This window comes from Ambystoma mexicanum, chromosome 6p, assembly GCF_040938575.1.
Source record: "Ambystoma mexicanum isolate Mex_15411 chromosome 6p, UKY_AmexF1_1, whole genome shotgun sequence".
Classification (NCBI taxonomy): Eukaryota; Metazoa; Chordata; class Amphibia; order Caudata; family Ambystomatidae; genus Ambystoma; species Ambystoma mexicanum.
Window position 1 is genome coordinate 68,672,424 of NC_090935.1, and position 24,278 is coordinate 68,696,701.

At 43.4% G+C, this 24,278-nt stretch overlaps 1 protein-coding gene across 1 annotated transcript in view; it reads right to left on the reverse strand.

The window, feature by feature from the left end:
* The window catches only part of LOC138511223 (long-chain-fatty-acid--CoA ligase ACSBG2-like), a 412,570-nt gene that overhangs the window by 41,530 nt on the left and 346,762 nt on the right, over positions 1 to 24,278 (reverse strand). The window contains exons 11-12 of the mRNA XM_069626760.1: positions 20,447 to 20,586; positions 4,578 to 4,824 (exon numbers count right to left, since the gene is read on the reverse strand). Coding sequence (XP_069482861.1) covers positions 4,578 to 4,824; positions 20,447 to 20,586 — 387 coding nt within the window. The remainder of the gene's footprint in view (positions 1 to 4,577; positions 4,825 to 20,446; positions 20,587 to 24,278) is intronic.

Consider the following 24,278-nt stretch of genomic DNA (forward strand, 5'->3'; position numbering starts at 1 on the left):
CGCCAAAAACAGTTTTAAGTAACTCTATGATGGCTGACAAACTGATGCAGGACATATCAGCTCTTACAGGGAGAACCGCTAGAGAGAAAAGAAAAAGCCTGATGTTTATTAATGAACAGATTGCAGCGCTTGCAAGTAACCGATTGACATACCAGCTATATGGGAGGAAAAAAGGAATGATATAATTGGATTGAAAATTATACTTCCCACCACCACCCTGGATGAACAGCAAGTACTTTAAGCTTTGAAAGAAAGAACGAAAGATGAGGATACAACACTGAAAATAAAGGAGAAGGATAGAAAGGACAAAATGGATGATCTAGCACACATACAAAATGCAGTCATGGCAGCCTTATCCATAGTGGTGGCCCCTTTCCTTAAGTTATATGAAAATATAAATGAATCCTTACATGATGTACTCACAATTAATATCAAGTCTAAGGATCAGATGTGTAAATTAGAACATTTTATGGAAATAATTGAACAAAAGGTAGATAAGGAAGCAGAATTGATGACTATATGGCAAAATAGCCTTAGTGATCTCGCGAGAAAGGATTCAAATGATAAATGACTCTTGATGGAGACAGTGATAGAGGACTGCAAATGTATGAGGAGTTTCCACAAAGCAGATGACCGCTGAAGTACCCAAGCTCAGATTTCTGATGCCCAGACTGGGAAATTATGACAGGAAACTGTTATCCTGCAACCAGCAGCAAATGACAATACTGCTGAAGTGAGAAATACCAGTAAGATCGGTAGACTGGATCATGGTCCACTTAGACTGGGCAAAGGTAAATCTAACTTGTAGAAGGAAGAAGAGGGGAAAAGTCTGGAAAAGGAACTAGATCCAAAGGACTATTCATCGCAGCAATCATCTGAAGAAATAGCCAAAATCAACTTCTCGATCTTTCAGGACGCAAGTAAAGTAGGGAAACCATGGTCTGAGGGAGCAAATAGTAGCCATCTTAGTCAGAAGGAAAATAAGAGGGGAAAGAAGTCTAAAAATCAAGTGCTAAATCGAAAGTCAAATGGATCAAGGGCCTTTCTGAGAAATATAAGAACACCACCAAGATGGGATGTACTACAATGTGCAAAAAAAACCAGAAGAGAAATGATAATTGAAATAAACCCCCAAGATATCATCACTCTCGAAGATTCTTGTCGGACGACTGAAGGCATAGAAGAGCTTGATTCCTCGGCCGTTGAATCTGATGCTTGCTTGAGTGACCGCATCGAAATTATTGAAAAAGGAAAGGAGGACGAGTGGGACACCTTCAGTCCATCAGATTGGCAAGAAATTGATAAACAGGTGCAAGAATTACCATTAGGAGGTAACAGAGAGAAACCACCCTCGATCATTAATAAGGAAGGCAGAAAAGAGAAAAATAAGGAAATCATAATCCCTCAAGGGAAACCAAAAGGAAGGGTTAGAAGTAAGCAAAGGGGGACCACCAAAGAATTCAGAACTTTAGAAGAAAAAAGGGAAGGTTGCGAAAAGGTTTCTCGATCAAAATTGAATGTAAAAGAGCAGAAGGAAAAGATAGATGAGACTAAAAGGCAAAAGAGGAATAATCCTATGTCTAACAGAAAGAAAGCGGAGTGTGCGGAAGATGTAAGAAGAGCTGAAAAAGGCCATAAAGAGCAGTTAGAGAAAATACTGAAAGATTCAAATAAGGTCCTATTAAATCGAGAAAAAGTGGAATTTGTTAACAAAAGGAGGCTTGACTTGGTAATTTTGCACTTGAAGTCACGAATGATTAAAGAGTCTCTTATGAAAATGAGTGATAAGCTCGCCTCACTGGGTTATGAGATGAGCGAACCCAAACACCATGATAGAAAGCCCAATAAGACAAGGAGTAAGTCAAAGGAAAGAGTTAGAGAAAGAGGTCCATTGGATAGGAAGTCACCTGATAAGAAACGAGTTGACAAGGAAAAACCTCTGTTGAATACTGGGAAAAACTGTAGAAAAGATGAGCGCAAGGGTAACCCAACAAAAAAGGAAGAGAAACTAGACCCACAGAGGGATAAGGATGAGGACCTAAAAGGTGTTACATCACTGAAAGCCCTAACAAAAAAACTTAACTTTACAATTGATAATTCAAGACAGAAACCAAAACTAATGAAAACAATGAAGCAAAAGGACAGAAAGGTTGCATACTGGTAGTGGATGGCAGGTGCACTTGATATGAAAAAGAAACAATACAATGAAAAGGATGACAACTCAAAAAGAGCGTGACATGCCTACCGAGGCTTCAAACATTTGTATACGGGAGAGGATCATTTATGAAATATGATATCATTTGCCTACAAGAGACGTGGCTCAGGGCCAAGCCAATATGTGATGAATACGAGGTCTATGCGAATCCTGCAAGGAAAAGAGAAAAGGGGAGGCCCAGTGTGGGTCTCCTAACCATGATAAAAATCAGCAGTGACTTGCAGGAGGTGGATCATCAAATCCCTAACCCTTTTGTGCAGATCCTAAAAATTAAGAAACGTCTGGAGAAACAGGTTGTCAAAATACTCCTAATTAACACATATTGGAGTGAAAAAAGTGTCCTACTGAAAAAATACATAAAAAACATCATGGAGGAAATTGATAAGTCTATGTTAGGGGATGAAAATCAACTCATACTTTTATGTGGGGACCTCAACATTAGATTGTTAAATAAAGAAGGAAAGCCGAAAATGGACGACCAACTGAAAGGGAAAGAGAGACGATGGAAAAATTAAATGGAAGTACGTGACATGAAGATGCTAAATGGCTCGACAGTAGGGGACCTGCATGGTGCTGACACATGGTTCAGTGGCACAACTAGTGCATGCCTGGACTACTGCTTCGTGGCTGGTAACACCTTGAAATGGATCAAATCCTTTGAAGTAAAGAAACAACTAGCCAGCGACCATGATTTACTATAAATTGAAATGAAATGGATATTAAGGAAGGGGGATGAAACGAAAATAACGCCAGTTGAAGTAATGTAGGGATGAAATAGGTTAAGAGTAAAGCATCAGATGATTCTGAAATTAGTTGGGCTGTATGGGAATCATGTCATTGAGAACCCAGATAGAGTTGAATATAAATGGTTACTGAAAGAATTTAAAATAAAAACGGATTCTAGTAGGCACAGTATGGTGATGAGGAAACATGCCTATGACATAGATCTGTTTGCAACAAGGAAAAAATATCGGGCCGGTCTACGCTGACTAAGAAAGAATGACTGGCCAAACAAAGAGAAATTAATAAGAAGAGCCAAACAAACATATAAGAATTGGTTAAAATCTACCAAGGCAAAAAGATTACAGTGTGACGCTGAAAAATGCTGGCAGCTGTTCACACTAGCAATGCAAGGCAGCTATGGGATATTATTAATAAGTGGGACGACTTCGAAATGGCAGTGGCAACCAGTCAGGTCTCAGCGGAACGTTGGATCGAATACTACACAACCCTATTCCAGAGGAAAACAGCAGTAAAGTGCGAAGAGAAGAAGAAAAACTTGAATGCATGGTCAATTGAATTTGATCGTACAGAAATATCATGGATGATAAAAAAGCTAAGCTCCTCAAGGGCAGCAGGGCCTGATGGCATCTCAAATGATATGCTAAAGCAACACAACGAAGATTGGACAGATCTAATATATCTCCTATTTAGACAAATAATGAAACCTCAGACTTTTCCATCTTCCTGGACGGATGCAATAATCGTCCCGATCTACAAAAAGAGGGATTGTGGAGAACCGCGAAATTACAGGCCAATAGCATTGCTTGATTCTATTGGCAAACTATTTGCGTCAATCCTTTTGCGAGATCTAAAAATCTGGGCCAAGAAAGCGGATATAGTAGATAAATGGTAAACGGCCTTTGTAAGTGGAGTGGGTACATCATTTAATCTGTTTATCCTGAATTTGTTAAAACAGCAACTCTTAGAAAACAAGGGGAAAATCTACCTTGGTTTCATAGACTTAGAACAAGCATTTGACTGGATAGACCGTGACCTACTGTGGGCTAAATGAAAGCAATGGAAATGCCCGGAGGCCCTGTTAGAAGCCATACAAGCCCTATATACGACACAACCATGCAAGTCCAACTAACAAGAGATGGCTCTATAACCAGGAAGATCCATACCTTTAGGGGAATTAAACAAGGGTGTGCCTTGGCACCCTTCCTATTCGCCCTATATCTGGCAGATATGATTGAATCCCAGAGAAATGTGAGGGCTTTCCCACCTAAGATGGAAGAGGGAGTGATACTGTGGATCCTATATGCAGACGATATAGTGACCACTGACTGATAAAATAGGCTGTACAATTGATGTCTTGATATTTGTAGAGAAACTTTTGAAGGACGTAAAGTATTGATGAATGAAAATGGGAAGAGTCGAATGAACTTTAATGAGTAAATAAGGAAGTATTCTCATTTTATGATGTTTGTTAAAGGTTACAAAAATGTGATTAACCAATAAAACATTAAAAAGAAGACAAAAAAAGTGTTTCACTTCCTCCACAGTTTGACCCTACTTGAAAGCAGACATATAACCGTCTTGAATGATGGATGGCACCTGTAGTGCTTTGAAACCTTACCCAGTTCCCCTCCAGTGACGGAGAAGTCCTTTGTCAGAATGGTCCATTTCTGTACTTGATGGAAAGTAGCTAGGACCTTCTCATTTACCCTCTCCATGCCCTTCTCGATGGCTTTATATATGGCAGGGTCCTTGGAGTGCACCACTTCTGACACCTTTGTGGCACTGCTTCCTAGTTGCTGGCAGAACTGGATTGCCTCTGGGGTCAAATCGTCCTGGGGTTCTTCTGTGTCTGCATTTACCGTACACTAAAAGAGAGATGGGGGTGGCATTAATGGTGGCAGATAAAGAAACAATCATCATGCATGTGTGTCAGAAATACAACAGATAATTGATTTGAAGACAATACAAATATGAAAATCAAGAACAGATATTTTCAAGATAAAACAGTACATTTGACAGTTACACCAGCAAAGATTTAAGCAGGGCTCTATCACATTGCCAATTTTGTGAAATAGGGTCTTAATTGTATTTAAATTACAGTAAAGTTGTGAGAGGTGTGATGTCCTGTTGGCAGCTTAACTTCAGTTTTCACCATACGCTGAGCTTGAGTGCCGTTATCGGATTGGTGAGAGTTGCCATGTGCTGTTGATTCAGATTACATGTTGTTTGTCTGTTGTTGCGGTGTGATGAAGTACGTGGAGGTTGCTCTTCAGAGAAGTGGTTGTATAGGTTTCTGTGTGAGAATTGTATGGGGAAAGTTGAGGTTTTCTAGTTGAGGTTAGTGGAGTTTATTATATTATATTGTTGGTCTTCCCTTACCTCTTAGTCTTCACGTTTCTTTGTTCCACTTCTATGGATATCGTGCAAGTTTGGTATTGTAGTTTGTCCGTCTAGTTTGGCCGTCCAGTTGGCAGGTATGATTGATTAATTCTGAGAATTCAATTTTATTTCGATTGCCCTTACTTATTTATCATCTGATCATCTGAACCATTTTAGCATTATCATGTCAGTTTGTATTATGTTGGGATGCAAGTGCAACGTCCCAAGCAGGGAAACCAGTTCAGGCTGCGTAAACTATATCAGTAGGCATTTCATGTTAGCATTTTACTGTTGGGTGCGGTCATTCGAGCATGTTAGCTCTGTAGTTAGCTTTGACACACATTAGAAGAATCATAAAGCCTTACAGAAAGAGCAAACATGTCATGATGTTGCGGATGCTGATGTTTAAATTAGGGCAATAAATGGCAAATAGGCTTTTGTGTTTAGTAGCATGGGCTGATGTGATCTGGGGGGTGTGTGAGCAGGTTGTGGGAAATGGGTGCAAGGAATGGAGTCAGAGAGGTGTTATGGTCATTGAGAGGGCTGTGGGCCGAGGTAGAAAGGGTCTCGCCATCGTTGGATTTCAAGCAAAGGTATAAGATGTGTTTTAGAAGTGCAAGATGAAGGCCCTCTGTGGAAGCATCAGTCTTGTGAGTTCATGTGAAGGACAAACCTTCCTTTCGCCCAGAGATATGTTAGGCTCCGTAGATCACAGACATATGTGTGGAGCAAATAATAGGTGAGTGGGTCAAGCTGCAGGGCCCTGAGGAAATGGGACTGGAATGTTAGGTCTGGGAAATAGAGATAGCCTGTGCCTTTCAAGGTTGATTTTATGGGAGTAGGACCTGCTGGCTAGCAGCACCCAGGGATTTAGCAAGGGGTGAACTTCAGATGGCCGTACCATGGGGATGAATAAATAACCAAAGACCTGGCCTAAGGGCAGTGCCCTGGTCACGCTATTTCATGGGCACCTGTTTTTTCAGGATGCTAAGGGAGAGGTCATGCTAGTGTCGTGCTGTGATTTCAGACGGGAGGAGCAGAGGTGAAGCCAATACATTTAGTTACATGATTGGAGGAACCGATCCTGCTCACCACTGAGTCTGATATAATGCAAAGGTGATTGTATTACCAACTAGGGTTGACCTCATACTCTCACCTACTCTCTGATTGGGTCCTGTTAGGGAAATGCACACCACGTCGGGTTAAGATCCCTCCGGCAAATGAGATACACGCCTTGTTGTAATTACAGGTGAACCATTTATGTCACAGTACTATTGATAACGTTGTATTACATCATCTTCTAGGGGAATACAGTTAATTAACTTTATCCAATAGGGTAATGGACTACAGGGGACATTTAAAGTTTTGTATAGGTGGTAGCCAAAGTGGACCGTGGGATAATGTTGTAACTTTTTATGTATAGTTTAAGTTAATCAGTGGTTCTCCACTATAAAAGACTGAGCATGTGAAACTCAATTTCAGATCAGTTCTACAGGACTTTTGGACAAATTTTGCATGCAATAAACCTTGTTTTCTTTGCAAAACTGGCATACTGATTATTTTACCACTTGTGGAGTTATATTATATCCACTGGGTTTTGGGTCTTTACCTACATTAATTAGTTTATGGATTTATATTTTAGTTTGATATTGCTTCTTGTGATATTCACCATTAGCGATTTTAACTTGATTGTATGGAAAATGTCTTTATATCTTCTCTTTTGTTTGTAAATTGTTATTTAACTTTGCACAGTTCCTTTCCCCCCACCCTTTACTGGACAAGAGAGTGAGGAGAGGGCAACTTCTATATCCTTGTCTCTACTGGAAATAAACTAGAACAACAAACCTGGTTAGTCACGCAAAAGATCATCAGTACTCACTGAACAGGTACTTCAAGGAGGTGTCTGGTAAGGTGGAAGGTGGAATTCCTTAGTGCAGGCCTAGCTTGACAAATGGAAAGTGTAAGTTGTGGTCTTGCGGGATTCACCTGGCAGATTGACTGAACCACTGCAGCAACCAGTATTGCTCTCCTGAGGATTCTGCCAACCCCATCTCAGAATGATATTTCACCGTTAGAAAGAACATAAAGAACTAATTTATCATTGGATTCTTCATGAACTAATCTGATTGAAAATCAGTTCCGCTGTTCTGCAGCTGTGGTAACAACTACTGCACGCACGCAGCTGGACCACATAAATCCATTAAGGGGAGAATGGAGCGCTACAAGGTGGCACGGAGCAATGGGAATGTGTTGTAGACTACATGGCGAAATATTGAAAGTTGACTTCTTAAACTAGAGGTGAAAGAAAAGTTAACTTGTACTAGCTGAAAATGTTAATCTGTTTTTGGCACATTGGCTGTCATTGATGATATGGTTGGAAACGTAAGAAATAATAGGTTTGGACAGTCTACTTCTGTCTCCTTGTTGCCTGCTTTAAGGAACAGTGGGAGAAGTTGTTTACACTAAATAAATTAAGGAATCCATAACTTCTCAACCCCATGTTGATTCCCAAAATCCTGTTGCAGCACTTCCAAAACATACAAAGAATTGCTTTGCTACCTTTACCAATGATTTTGAACTCTTTGAACTCCAAACAACTAGCATCCTCAAGCACCACCTTGAGAACTGATATCCAAGGTCCTTAGAAGGGCTAAAATACATCTCAAAATACGTGTGATTTACCACCAGAGGATGGACCTGTCATTGGTGTTGTGGTAGAGGTTGATCATTTGGGCATCAATGGATGGGTGTCCACAATCTTTCTCATAAACAAGTCAGCTCAAATGACTTACATTAAAATAATGGAGCCTCAAACCGATCCCAGAAAAGTCCTTCTGGCCGGATGGACAACGCAAGTGGGGTGCCCAGCAAAAAACACTGTTGGAAATTATATTGTGCTAACCTTTGTTTATTTTCACACAGCAACGTGCACAATGAGGTGTAACTTGGGCTTTTCCTCAGCAATGAGGGTAAAAATGTCAATGCAATTCTCCTTTTTTCTATAATAATGCTTGCAGATAATATGCCTGGTAAAAACTGCCCAATATAAACTTACCTGACATTGTTGGACATTGAAGTTAACGATACTAACAACACAGTGGAACAAGATCGGACATTTTGTCAGTATTTCATGAGGTATGAATAGTATTCTGTGGTTGAAGGGCAAAATAGATAATGCTGAAATTGTGTCAATCACCAAAATGTATGATTTTATTTTATTTCAAGAAAATTGGTTGGTAGACACTGTGCACGTGTATGGACTTGATTCATATTAAACATTAGCTGCAAAGAACCCATTGGCAGTAGACTGGGAATATTGAATTCTTTATCAAGACACATATGGAAATAGTGATTAAAACTATGAGAACGCAAACCCATCATATGAGGTGAGGGGGTAGCGCAGAGGTAACGCGTTTGTCTTGGAAGCAAGACAATGCAGCGCAACACAGGTTTGAATCCCGATCTTGCGCATAGAAAGCACTCACTGGTATTAATCGTGTTATAAAAGAAAAATTATAATCATTATAATTCCACTTGTAGAGATAGGGGTTTGTTGTGTATGGGACGGTCTGCGGTAATGAAACATAAAGGATTACAGAGAGATAAGAAGGGGGAGGCTTCAAATCTGGGAAAAGTAAAGGACCACCTTTGTTTGACATATTCAAACGCCCTTTGAGCACCGATCCTTTAAATGAACTCCCTAAGTTAGTATTGAAGGGTTCTCAGACGGCTATACCATCATCAGAGAAGGCCCCAGGGAAAACAGTATAAACACAAACAAAACTGAAGGAGGTGGCCAGAACTCTACAGTGTTGCCCAAGATCAAACGCAAGTTATGTTTCAGGTGGGGCTAGTCTAATGGCTAGTAGTGCCACTATGGGGATGGAGCACAGGGTAGAAGCCTTGGGCCAACAGAGTAAAAATGCATCTATAGTTGAGGATAAAACCAGATTTAAACACAATACTCAATGCCAAACACAATAAATGGATACACGGTCTGAGAATAAGTCAACTCAGGTCTATCCTTCTTTGGAAGATGAAAGGACTGTACATAATAGTGACAGTGATGGGGAAAAATGGGAAGTTAAACCTTCAAACTTAAAAGATTTGGCATACAACAGTTTATTATTAGAATATATGTATGATAGAGGGGGATGCATGGGGGATGCATGATCCTAAATAGATCAGGGGTCTTAGCCATTTTCAAAGAAGTACCATCACTGTGCCTAATCACGTCTAAGGACATTGAGTATCTGAATATGGCGAATCCTCCAAAGCTAGATTGCGTTAAACTTGAAATACTACTATAGAATAGAATCAAAAACTTGAAATACTGTTGAGAATACAGTAAGAGATACTGTCCAACGAATCTTTCAACCTTAGAAAACTGGGCTATAACCGGGTGCCCCTTAAAATGGACAATAGCTTAGAGTATTGTGTGAATAAGAATGAAAGGGTGGAGAATGGTAAGATACGTGGGGGGGAGCTGGCCTGTCAGAAGGAATAAGTGTTGGGGGTGACCAGAATCAGACGGATGCAAGTGAATGGAGATGGTTGGCTATGTCTCTGCGAGACGCCATTACACAATTAACAATTTTAAAACAGCAGCCCTAGCAGTGAATATAATGAAAAGTTAATTTGTTGGAACTACAGAGGGTTGGTTGTGCTTTTGGTAGATGAGAGCTTATGTTTATATTTAAGAACGTTTACATTTTTTCTGTTACAAGAAGTTTGATTAACTGCGACACCTGTATTAGATGGATACAGATACTCTTTCAATCGGCCACACAGGGGAAAAAAGGCTGCCCTTTTGGCGAGTTAATTGTATCAATTCGGAATGACTCAGGATGCGAGATTATCAAGCAGATAGATAAAGTTAAGGGCTTGATAGTAGTGACCTTAGAAAAGCATAGAATAATACTTGGGAGTTCTTAATGCTGGTACATATATATTGGGTTGCAGTAAAAATGGATATCCTGTAAATGTTGGGTGTACTGCACATCATTTTAGAGGATTGGTTGACAAAGTACCCAGGGGCCCAAGTACTTGTGGCTGGGGATTTTAATGTTGACTGTGTGGAAGATATAATATATATGATATAATGTAATATTTTATTTGTATCGCACTCGTACATACGTGTTTCAGAGCGCGACAAGGCAAGGGAGGGGAAACAGGGGAGAACAACAACAACGATCTTACTAGGCCCAGTGACATTGAGAACGCGCAAGTGCATAGGAAGGGGAAAGGGGAAAAGTCCATGGAAAGGGGGAGAGTGGACAGTGCGGAGCAGAGGAGAATAGAATAAATACTAATAAATACACATAAATAAATAGATAATGGAGGCAATAAACAGTGGTAGTGCAGACAGCAAGTGGCAAGTGCTGTGTTTACGGCAGCAGACTGGGTAAGTCTGATAATTGCAGAAGAAGAAAATGTGGGTGGGGTACTGTATGGGTACATATACAGTCCCCAGTGCAAGGGGTGGCCAGGCGGCAGAGTAGGTGGTTGGCAGGGTGAGCAGGCACCTGGGCACAGGGGACAGAAGGTGGCCAGGTTCACAGTGCCAAGAGAGAGCAGATCAACAGGGGAGAGGGGGAGTGAAGGCAGAAGCAAAGAGGAAGGTCTTGAGGTGCTTCCGGAACCGGAGATGGTTCTTCTCAAGTTTTAGAGTGGCAGGGAGGCTGTTCCACAGGGAGGAACCAGCCAAAGACAGAGATCTACCCTTAGCTTGTTTCTCCGAAAAACGACAGACCCTGAGGGAGTTAGAGGTAGAGGAGCAAAGAGCTTGAGAGTGGAGGTATTTACGGAGGTATAGCTGAAAGTATTTTGGACCCAGGCCCCAGAAAGTCTTGTGGACAATGCAGAGGGTTTTGCATTTAATCCTTGAATTCACTGGGAGCCAATGGAGAGATTTCAGAGATGGAGAGATAAGATACCAGGGTTTGAGGCCAAGGACAAGTCCTGTTCTGGATTAGTTGTAGAGCGCAGAGAGTAGAGGCAGGTAGATTTAGAAAAAGCCTGTTACAATAGTCCAACCTAGAGAGAACCAGAGCTCAGGAGACAGTGAACTTCTGGGGGAAGGAGAGGAAAGGCAGAGTACCTCTGACAAGGTGCAGCAGGAAGTTTGACTTTTTAGAGACATCAGAGATGTGGGCAGAGCAGGAAAGTGTGGAGTCAGAGATGACCCTGAGGTTCTTAGCCTCGCAGGTAGGGGTATGAGGAGGGCCAAGGGAGGCCGGCCAGAGAGTGAGGGGAAAGGATGGTAAAGGTGTGCCGATGAGGAGGATCTCAGTCTTGCTGGCATTCAGACAAAGATCATTGGCGGCACACCAATCTTGAATGGCAGTTGAGCAATCGGAGATGAGAGAGGGAGAGGAGGTGGCTGAGGGCAGCCTGAAAATGAGTTGAGTGTCATCAGCGTAGCACTGGAAATTGGAGCAGAAAATGGCAAACCAGTGGGCAAGTGTTGCCAGGTATTGGTTGAAAAGCCAGGGCGAGAGGTTAGACCCCTTTGGAACACCACAGGTAGAGAGGACGATACATGATAGGAAAGACCCCAGTTGGACCTGGGCGGGTCGATCAGAGTGGAAGGATGTCAGCCAGGCTAGGGCCTGGTCGGTGATACCCAGGTTATCACTGAGACGGTTGAGCAGGATGGTATGGTTGACCGTGTTGAAGGCAGAAGAGAGATTGAATAGGATGAGGACCGATGGAATATTTGAGTCAAGGTTTGAGAACAGATCTTAACGGATGTTCAGGAGAGCAGTTTCTATGCTTATGGCTGCTCTGAAGCCAGACTGGTGGTCATGCAGGCAACCAACAGAATTGGAATGAAGTGTACGCTGAGAGATGGCCAGCTTTTCCAGTAGTTTGCCCAGAAAGGGAGTAATGGAAATTGGGCGATAGTTAGCCAGACAAGAATGATCAGCTATGGGTTTCTTCAGAAAAGGATGCACAAGGGAGTGCTACAGAGGGGAGGGAGAGGATCCTGAGGCAAAGGAGTGGTTGCAAAAATCAGCAAGGGCCAGAGCGAGGGTGTCAGTGTGGTCCTTAATGGTTTTAGAGGAACAGGGATAAACCTGTTTTGACAAGGCTTTCATAGATCAGTCTTGTCTAGCGACCTCATCAGGGGAGAAAAGAGGAAAGGAGGGTGGGGGGGCTGTTAAGATGGGGGGTCAGCAAGCACAGAACGGAAAGGGAATAGGAGGGGGAGGTGACGAGAGGGTTTTGGGGGTAAAGTGATAGTCAGGTGCATTGCAGGGAGCCTGGGAGGCAAGAGGAGAGGTAGAGACTGCGGCTGGGTTGGCAAGCTCCTTGCAAATTTTAAAGAGTTCATCTGAGTTTTTAGATACTGCAGAAACACAGGCTTGAATGTGGGCTCTCTTCTTTGCGCGGACAAAGAGTCGGTATTGCCTTTGGAGCAGGCGACCGGCCAGTTTGTCAGAGGATGAGCAAAAAGCCCTCCATTTCCTCTCAGCCACCCTACACTTACGTTTAAGTGTAACTAGGTCGGAATCATACCAGGAATTGCACTTGGTTTTGGATCTGCATGACAGGGGCAAGAGCATCAGGAGTATCAGAAATAGAGAGTAGAGAACCGACAGGGTTGTGTCAGGGTGTGAGTCAGCCAGAGAAGGAGGGGAGGGGGAGAGAAGATGGCAGCGAAAGCCTCAACTGACACACGCTTCATAGGTCAGATGTCTGGGAAGGTAGGTGGCAGTGTTGGGGTGGGCTTGGCTTGGGGGGAAGAGAGTGAGAGATGAGAGGAGAGAAGGTAGTGGCCACTCCACGAGAGAGGAGTGGTCAGAGGGATAGAGAGGGGGAGGCCAGAGGAGATCAAGACATAAAGTGTGTGACTGACCTGCAGAGTGTGCGGGCCAGAGGGGAAGATAGAGAGGGAGAGGGAATCGCAGAGGTCGCGAAAGAGCAGGGATGCGGCACAGGGAGAATAAAGGTGAATGTTGAGGTCATCAAGGAGGAGGAGTTGAGTTGTAGAGGCCAGGAGGGAGGAGGAGAGGTCAGCCCACTCAGAGAGAAAAGGGGTGATTTGGCCAGGGGGCGGTAGAGAGTAGCAACAGTAAGAGAGTGGCTAGGAGAGATTTGGAGCCTGCAGACAAGGCATTCGAAAGAGGAGTAAATCTGAGTGGGAATGATAGTGGCAGAAATCCACTCAGGAAAGATCAGGGGTGCGCCCTCTCCAGGCCGAGTGAGTCTGGGTGTGGAGAGGATCTTGTAGCCATCAGGGAGGAGAGTATCAAAGCTCATGACAGAGCTGGCTGTGAACCATGTCTCCGTAAGACAAAGGACATCAAGGTCCAGTTCTTCAAGGATGTGGCAGATGTCAGAGGAGTGTTTGACAGAAGAGCAGGAGTTGAGAGTGGCAAGATGAAGAAGGTTGCCAGCCTTAAAGACCTTCCGGGGAGGGATACAGATCAGAGGTATGCGCTGCGGAGTTGTGGAGGTAGCCTGAAAAGGGGCAGAGGAGGAGGGAAGAGTAGGCAAGGTAGCCAATGAGTGAGAGAAGGGGACAGCCGGAGATGGAAGGAAGTTGATCAGGCGAGGGAACACCCTATCGAAGAGGAGGAGATTGGCCTGAGGACCTTGGACCATGACAGTGCCATTTAGGTAGACATTAAGGATGACTCTGGAGGAGTCGAAAGAAGCCATGAGGAATCCCCAATGAGTGCCACCATTAATGGGAAAGGAGGAGACAGGACAGAGCACAGAGATCATATGGGGGGTCCACAGATCCGGCGAAGGAACAACTAAGAGGATGTCGGTGAGCCACCACTAATGGAAATTGAGATAAATAAGGGGAATAATGGAAGAAGGAAGTTGATAAAGGGATCACAATGGAAGCAATTTATGGAAAACTGGTGATTCTGTATGATAAATGAACTGCTTGGTAGCAACTGGCATGATCACCCAGCATGGCAAAGAGGCCACTCCTTGCAGTACTAGATTATATTTTTGCGAGCAGTATGATGATGGATGACTCAACAAAAAAAACAGAAATTATACGAAATAACCTTAGTGATCATTATATGCTAACTGCGAGCTTTGCTATGAAATTTAGGTCCCACATCCATAGATACATTAGTGCTGAATGAGGGCAAAACTCATTTGAAATGGAACGATAAGAACATAGACAAATATAAATGTGCTATTGTGAGAAGGTTGGGATTAGCTTTTATGAGGATGAGTTATCAGATCTTTTGGTTTTTACTATTAATACTAATAATGATAATACTTGTATTGTGTAATAATCCAATATTTGGACTTAACACAACATCTAAAATTCATAACATAAAATACAAGAATACAGTGTAAAATACACAACAATCAAGAGTAAATGAGTGAGTAGATATGATACAATAAAATATAGTAAAATAAAATATGAATATAAAGTAATATGTACTTAATTCACAATTACCCAAATATATGTGAGGTAAAGTGAGATACAATACTACGCAGTTTTACTTGAATTCAATTTATCACACAGATGGGGACTCTATGTTGGTTTTACTGCAGGGCAGGAAGGAAACTAATTTCTGGTCTGTGATAAATGCTGTTGAAGGAAGTCAAGCGGTTGCAAGCTAATCTCAAATTGGGAAAAACCTGGATTCAGCACTTCGTCCATGTTTATGGGAAGAGCCAAGTTGGAGAAGACAACACTCAAAAGCCATCAAAGACTGATTAGGAGGGCCAGCCCCTCTCGGGCTGGGGTCCTAACCAACTTTCAAACGAAATACTTTGGCAAATCCCGGTAGTGTGGGAGAGCATCTTGTTGATATTGTTTAGAAAAATCATAGACATAATGAGCACTCCATTATAATAGAAATCAGCACTTGTGATACCCATATATATAAAAAAGGCGATAAACTGTCACCATCAAACTATCGACCTGTGACATTAATAGATGTTGATTCTAAAATATTTTCTGCCTTCGTTTTGAAAAAGATTGAGAAATGGGCTATGGATAGTGGTATACTGAGTAAATTCCAAATTGGATTTAGAAGGAATATGAGAACAGACTGCAGATTTTATTTAATGACACTAATTCAGAAATTGGAATGGCAGGATACATCTCCACCTATATATGGTGTGGCATTGGATGTTTCTATAGCCTTTGATAAGGTGGATGGAATACTCCTATGGGCCAAACTGAAGAAATGTGGCTTACCATCAGCCTTGTTAAGTATTTTGGTAAATATGCATGAAGATACATCAAACCAAGTGCGATCAAATAATGAGGGCATTATGACTAAACCTATTATAACTAACAATGGCCTTCGACAACGGTGCGTATTGGCCCCCTGTCTATTTAACTTATATATGGCAGATATTGGTGAATATCTCCTGAAGGCCTCTCTTATATCACCTAATATAGGAAGCCTGCGTTTAGTATGGGTAGCCTACACAGACGACTCTGTTCAACCATAAACTTATATGTATCCAGAGACTAATTAAGGCCTTTGAAGCATTTATTGTGACATTGTGACCCATAGAATGCAAATTAATAATGCCAAGATGGTGGTAATGAGGTTTGTAATAAAAATAAGAGAAATGATTTTAATTGTATTATTAATGGACATTTTTTAGCTGTTAAGACAAATATGCTGCATTTGAGATACCCAATAACTGCTCATCCGTACAAAATATTTATTAGAAATGATGTTAAAAATAAGACAACATTTCTAACTTCACAAATGGCAAAAATAGATAAAACATTTGGCAAATTTTCTATGCCCCCCATTTTTAAACTCTATATTGTAAAGGTGATCCTAAAATGTATCTATGGTTTAGAGTTTTTATCAATCTGGTTTCTGGAGGAACTAGAGTATTATGAAGCTACGATTTATGTAGTTACCTAAGCGTGTACCTATAATGGCAATTTGTTATGAACTGGGCATACAATTACTGTCCAGTAGAGTTTGGTGGAGGCAATTTGCTTTATATTATAATTTACTAAACACACCAACATATTCTCGCTATAATGAGTATGAGCTCCTAGGGACAAACTGTGAGTTCATAGATCACTGTAAGATGCTTCTTTTAAAGATAGGTGCTACAGTAGAATTGTAATTGTCTAACCCAATTAAGGTTAAGGAATAGGTGAAAAGGCTGGATTGGATTTTTACCATGGAGACTTTAGCCAAATCGCTGTTTCATAAACATCATGTTTTTATACCCAAAAAAGCAGGAAACCTAGTAAGCCACCTGGAAAGATTCCCAGTCAAATCATACAGACACAATTATTAACGTTTTAGATTTAATGTGTTATTGTTCTGTTTTTTAGATATCAGATATCCTCAGAGCTGTGGTTCTGTAGCTTCTGTAATATCAAAGAAACAAAAGAACATTTTCCTCACTTGTTATTATTATGTCCTTGTTACGCTCACCTGGTTTCTGCGGAGGCGTTGGGGCATTGTTGCAGCCCTCCCGGGATGAGGTCGCTCAGGTTCCGACTTCGCCCTCTGCGCTTATGTGGTGACTGGTGGTAATAGGTGATGCTACTCGGAACTACTCCTGCATGGGGAATAGGGGGCGTGCTGCGCGGGACGACTCCTGCATGGAGAATACTGGGCATGAGTATGCCTGCTTGTGTGCCTGATCCCCTTCCAGACCCCTTCTCCCAAATTGTGGTACCCATGAGATGCGCTGTCCCTAGAAAGCTCACCTGTTGATTAGTTTTGGCGAGCACTCCATCCTGCTGCTTCTGGCAGGGGCGCTTCTATGATCTGGACCGAGTTCCTTCACTGGTCCCTTGCACGTGGTAGTCCAGTCCTGCTGCGACTAAGCCACCATACTTCAGGTAAGTGTTCCTGTTTGCCTTTGTCTTTCCTCATCTGTTTTTGTTGTATTGTAAAGTTTGTTGTCTTTTATTGCTGTCCGTTCCACTTTTGATGTTTGCTCTTTTGCTTTCTTCCCTTGCAGGTGATGTTCCAGGCCCGGCAGAATCCGCGGAGCTCGAGGCGCCAGCCGGAGGGAATGAGAAACGAAGCTGCAGTGGTACAGTAGCTTGTAAATTGTTAACTAGGGGGCGCACAGGGTTCAAATGCGGCACGGCCCTAGGACAGATGTTCTAACCTTGTCTTTCTTCTTCTTCACAGGGTCCAAGTTTGTGGATGCGGAGTGTGGTTTTGCGGCATCGGGATCAAGATCACTGGATGTCAGGAGATGAGTCTGAAGATGAAGCGATGAAGCACCGGTTTCCTGGAGGTGAGTATGCAGGCGAACACCTGGTTTCAAAGGTAAGTAAACTGGTCCAAGTGGCGGTGAGTGTCACATTGCACGCGAGTGCACAGTAATGCGAAGCACCAGCCTTAAGGATGGAGCAGCTTATATAGTTGAGCTTCCGAAGCCACGCCCACCAGGTTCAGCCTGTCTGCCACACCCTGCCACACCTGATGAGTCAGCGCATGAAGACCAAGCCTAGGGAGCCACACCCGATGAGTCAGCACATGAGGATGTTCTCTGGAATAAAGGCTTTCAGCTCCTGGAAGGTACTTGTAAAATAAAAGCACTCCTGCACTGAGATAAAGTAAAAGCACTCCTGCACTGAAATAAAGTGTTCCTGCTCACATCTCTATATGAGTCTGGCGCCAAAGGCGCCAGGACTGAGTCCAGCCAGGGCCCCTGTGTTTATGGTTCCCAAAGGGACATAAGTGAGTCAAGTGACCCATTGCTCCCATCACTAGATGGTGTGTTTTTTGTGTTCTGGGGCCTGTGGCCATGACAGCACTCCCCCTCAAGGCCCCTCTCATGGGTGGTTTCCCCCATGGCCCTGGTTTAGTGAGGTTTTTGCAGTGGAACTGCCTGATTAATCGTGGAGCGTGGACATGCTCACTGGGTCCCAGGTCCGATCTTGGGGTCCATAACCTTTCCAGTCTATAAGGTAGTATAACTTGGACCTGACCATCTTAGAGTCTAAGACCCTTTTAACTTCGTATTCTGGTTTTCCTTCAACTATTTTGGGATCCAGTGGAGTATCGATCCGTGTACCTGGTTTCAATGATTTTAGGAGAGAGATATGAAACACCGGGTGGGTCCGCATGTGGGCCATTAATTCTAATTTCATGGCCGCTGTGTTGATCACAGCCTTGATAGTGTAGGGTCCCAGATATCTGTGACAGAACGCCTGTGGTCCTTTCAGGGGATGTTTTTGGATGCTAACCAAATCTTGTCCCTGACTTGGTAGTTGGGAGCTTCCCTTCGATGTCGATCCGCAAACTGCTTCTGTTTCTCTTTGGCTCTGGCAAGATGCTCTGTTGCGTCCATAAAAACCTGGTTGATGGTTTTGTTTAAGGCCAGTACAGCGGGCATTTCTAATGATTTGAGTGGGTCGAAAATGAATGTCCTTGGATGTCGACTGTACACTATGTAGAATGGGCTTTGTCCCATACTGGTGTGAATGGAGTTGTTATATGCATATTCTGCTAACCAAAGTATGTCCTTCCACGTATCCTCGGTTTGTTGCAGCATACACCTTATGTATTGCTCGAGGGTCTGGTTAGTCCGTTCGGTCTGGCTGTCAGTTTAGGGGTGATGGCTTGTAGATAACCAGAGGTTGATTTTGGCAACACCAGAATGCAGAGTCCAGCTGTGCCACTTGTTCACTCAATTTGTCGAACTTGTTATTTTGTGCTTTTCAATATGCCCCAACACCACCAGCACAGGATCCTGAGATGGTGAGGTGGTGCAGGACTATTCCAAACAGGGTTGTCTTCTTCGAAGTGCAAAAATGTCGGTTCTCATTCCCTTGTCTTTTTTCTTATTTTCCAAAAGCCATTCTCCCTTTCCTGCGATCTTGGGAACTTAAAATATGGGTGCTATATTGGGGGAGGGGCGGCTAGCTGAGTAATGGCCAGAACGCTAGGATAATACTGGGATAGGCAGATACATTTTTTTGTCACTTAGTTGGGAGGGTAACAACTGCATGCACAGTTCAGAGCAGTAGGGATACCAGACAGCCTATGTACAATCCACTTTAGAGATCCTCTGCCTGGACCACGGCTCCTCAGGGGTTAAAATGCTTGAGCCCCACACAAAGATGGATGCCTACGGTTTGACTTCAGCTATCCTGTCTACATGGGGAATACTGCCCACAACCAACATGGCTGCGAAGGTCGATCCATCTCAGTGGCGCCTAGAAACACTTGTGTATAGGTGCGTTATAAATGCCATATCATATCATAAATGCCATATCATATCAGTGAACTGTGGGGCCTCCTAGAGAGCGAGACCGGGGCAGGAACCACAGTCCCTGTCTTCGGCTCCAGCACCTTGACTCCTTCTCTCCAGCCCGGCATGGAACATCGATCAGGTGCGGAGGCACAGTACACACCATCTAAACAAGGACAACTCTCTCAAAGACCTCCACTGATCTACGAATGCCCACAGAACGGGGCCGTCAAACAGAACATGTTGTTTCCTGTTAAGCAAGTACAGAGCTCAAAGAAAACACTCCCTCTCTGCCGCTATTTTGGCCATGCGCCCCTACTTTTTATAATCTTAACAGTTTGTAATTGAAGTTCTTAATTGTTTTTTTTATAAATAATTATATATATATTTCGTTTATAGTGTACCAATTTTCCAAAATCCATAAGAAATATATCATATGTTTAATATCTGTTCACTAAATAAACTTCTTTGCAGGGTTAATACGCTTATTTCAATAAACGTATTATAAAATGGGTGCAAAATAGCGTTTATAAAAATGGTTGCAAAATATATCACAATATCTTTTTTTACCAAATTATGATGTTCATTGCAATTTTATTTTTTTAGATTTTGAATTGTGACTCAAAAGTAATTAACAGGTATAGTAGTCTAATTTGTCCTGTGCCAGATTCCTCCCCAGATTCCTCATCAACACGCCACAGCATCTAAATTACAATTAGGCTCAGTTGAGTTGCTCTTTCAAAGCCTTACAAAGGAATTGACACATTTCCCTTAAGTCCATGGCAGTATATATATATATATATATATATATATATATATATATATATATATATATATATATATATAAACAAAACAATATGGAGGACAGAGAGAAGGTTGGCATGCCCCAGGGTGTGACAGTGTTATCATTCCTTCACTTCTCACCTTCAGTGTGAGCAGCATGGACGGGAAATCCCTCTGGTCTCCGACAAGCATTGCATTACTGATGATTGGCAGTTCCTTCTTCACTGCATTCTCCATTGGGACAGGTGGAATTTTCGAACCCCAAGATGTGATGACTAGTTCTGCAGATAATCAGAGATAAGATGTTGATGATGTCTAACAATAAACATTTCATGACACCACATTTATTAGATAAAAAAGCACGCCCCACACTTCCATCCTAATGATCTCTCACACAATTGTATTTGTATAGTTACCCACAAGCAAGACACAGCCTATAACTGTGGGAGTGGAGGTTTGTTTTAAGGCAATGCACAGAGCAGGCACAGGGTAATGTGTGCTCATGGTTCTGAATGAGGCTTATATGAGTCTATGGCAGATTGTCAAATGTTCAAAAATGCCCAAAGGTTTCTCTATGGATCTCTATGGATCTTCTTAGCATGGCAGCACCAAGGGCTGGCCCCGTGTCAGTGACCTATGCAGGCTTAATGAAGGTTGGCGAAACTGTTAAAAACACCTGATTACATAAAGGTGCTCCTATGACTCAGTTTTCTTGAGAGAGGTGTGGTAGGATGCCATATTTTAAATGAGTGTCATCCTCTTGCATATGCTGGTGCGTGCATGGAGCTTTGTGAGCTCCAGCTTTGAGAACTTATCAGCAGAGGTGTTTGGGATCTCTTTTTTAGATGGTTCTGAAAGATGTGTTGAGAAAAGTCCCCCAGCGTGGGCAGTTTGCACGTGATATGATATGATATGATATGGCATTTGTAACGCGCCTATTCACAAGTATTTCAAGGAGCGACGAGGCAGGGAGGGGGGAACAAGGGGAGACAGACAATGATCCTACTAGGCCAGGTGTCATTCAGATTGCGCAAGTGCATGGGTAGGGGGGACGGGAAAAGTGCGAGGGGGAAAGGGAGAGGGGGAAGTGCAGTACAGGGTTAGTAACAAACAAGATAATATAAGGGCCAGCTGGTGGCAAGTGCAAGATAAGTGCAGACAAGTGCTGGGAAGGGGGGCTGTAGGGATACAGAGACAGTCCCGCAGTGCAGGGGTTGCCAGGAAGGCAGTGCAGGGGAGAGTGGCTGGGCCAAGGACCGAGGTTGGTGAGTGGCCCAGTTGCTGATTCAGTACAGTTTCAGTGATTTAGCAGTGGAGAGGGGGAGAAAAAGCAGAAGCAAAGAGGGAGGTTTTGAGGTGCTTCCGGAACCGGAGATGGTTCTCCTCAAGTTTCAGGGAGGCAGGAAGGCTGTTCCAGAGGGAGGCCCCTGCTGCGGAGAGAGATCTCCCCCCAACTCGTTGCTTGGAGAAGCGGCTGACCCTGAGGGAGTTGGAGGCGGATGAGCGAAGTGCTTGAGAAGGAAGATATTTAGGAAGGGAGAGTTGAAGGTATTTTGGCCCCAGGCCCCAGAAGGTCTTGTGGACAATGCAGAGGGTTTTGAACTTAATCCTCGCAGCCACAGGGAGCCAGTGTAGCGATTTCAGTACTGGAGAGATACGGTCCCTGGGCTTGAGGTCAAGGACAAGTCTTGCAGTCCTGTTCTGGATGAGTTGCAGAGGGCGGAGAGTAGAGGCAGGAAGATTTAGATAGAGGCTGTTACAGTATCCAGCTTCGAGAGAACCAGGGATCTGGAGACAGTGAGCTTCTGGGGGAAGGAGAGGAAAGGAAGGATGCTTCTGAGGAGGTGCAGCTGGTAGCGTGACTTCTTAGAAAGGTCAGAAATTTGAGGAGAGAAGGAGAGTGTGGAGTCGAAGATGACCCCGAGGTTTTTTGCCTTGCATGTAGGAGCAGGAAGAGGGCCAAGAGAGGCCGGCCAGAGAGCTGCAGGGAAGGAGGGAGTGGGTGTGCCGATGAGTAGAATCTCGGTTTTACTGGCATTAAGGCAGAGATTGTTGGCGGCACACCATTTCTGAATATCAGAAAGACAGTCAGAGATGAGGGAATGAGAAGAGGAGGCCGAGGGTAGCCTGAAAATGAGCTGGGTATCATCCGCATAGCACTGAAAGTTGGGGCAGAGAGCAGCGATGCGGTGGGCGAGAAGTGCCAGATACTGGTTGAACAGCCAGGGAGAGAGGTTAGTACCCTGGGGGACACCACAGGTAGAGAAAAAGATGTCAGACAGGAAAGACCCCAGTTGGACCTGGGAGGGTCGATTTGAGAGGAAAGAGGTCAGCCAAGCCAGAGCCTGACCAGTGATACCCAGGTTATCACGGAGACGGTTGAGCAGGATGGTATGGTTGACAGTATCAAAGGCAGAAGAGAGATCAAGCAAAATGAGAACACATGGAATGTTAGAGTCAAGGTTCGAGAGCAGGTCCTCACGGATGTTCAGGAGAGCAGTTTCCGTGCTTCTGGCAGCTCTGAAGCCAGACTGATGGTCATGAAGGCTGCCAACATATTCGGCATGGAGATTAAGCTGGGAGATGGCAAGTTTCTCCAGGAGCTTGCCCAGGAAAGGAGTGATAGAGATAGGGCGATAGTTAGCTGGGCAGGACGGGTCGGAAGAGGGTTTCTTAAGAAGGGGGTGCACAAGGGAGTGCTTGAGAGGGGATGGGAAGACTCCAGAGGCGAAGGAGTGATTGCAGAAGTCAGCAAGGGCAGGAGCCAAGGAGTCAATGTGGTCCTTGATAGTTTTGGAGGAACAGGGGTGGACCTGTGTTAACGAGACATTCATATATCGGACTTGTCTCGAAACCTCATCAGCAGAAAAAAGGGGAAAGGCAGAGAAGGAGAGAGGAGGGGTGGCTGCAGAATGCATGAAGAGAAGGTACGTGACCTGCAATTATGGCAGTGGTTACTCTTTGTAAATATTTTGCATGGTGATGACAATGACCGGAGTGATACAATTACCAGAGTTTAATTAAGTTAAAGGAGATGGCAGTTTAGTATTGCATGTTGTGCCACTGTGCGGGTCAGATGATTCTAGTAGGCATCCAATAAACACGCGCAGACCTTGAATCAACCATACAATCTGCTCAACTACAAAAACCATATTTATGGCCATGCAGTAATTACAAGTTGGATGTTCTGGATTTCAAGGAACTCTACTTCTAGTCTTTCATATACTGTCAAATATTGAGATGGCACGTTTTTCCAACACTTTCAACTAAAAGGCACATGACACCACAGCTGGCCACTGCTGCTCTTCAAGAGTCAGGACTTGTAGGACGCGTTCTTGACAGCATAAAGAGGTACCTATCCAAGCATGTTAGCTGAAAGCAACAGTTGCCCTTAATCAAAGAATCTGAGTGTTGTATATTGGCTTTCCCTGCACCCTGCCCTGTATGCATGGAATGCTAGGAGTGAGTGACATGCAATGCTGTGTGTAAGAATGTTATGTTATGAATGGTTCTGTGGATGTCAGTTGAGAAGATGGGTTGACTGGGAGAGAATGCTGGTGGATGTTCTGTCCCTATGTACTTACCTCATGTACCCTGTACCTGGAGCTGGAACATTTGTAAATATGTTTCCTGTTCCTACACTGGTCGAGCTTTGCCAGGAACCCAGATTAATACTGAGTATTTCTCAGTTGAGATAACTTTGTCCCTAGCACATGTATGTTGGTCAGGATACAGCCATAAAGTCTATTGTTGCATGTGCTGACACAGTAGTCATGTTAAGGTAATGGAGATTAACTCAGCCAACCCCCACATAGCACATGGACAGCGTGAGTTATGAGGCAATTCAACTTATATGATAATGTGACTGGCCAAGCCAATCTCTGTTAAACTGGAGGGCCTACTGCATACCTTAGGCTTTCTGGCTGAAGCCAGAGCATCTGCAGTCTGACCCCAGAAACTGCACTTCTTTGGG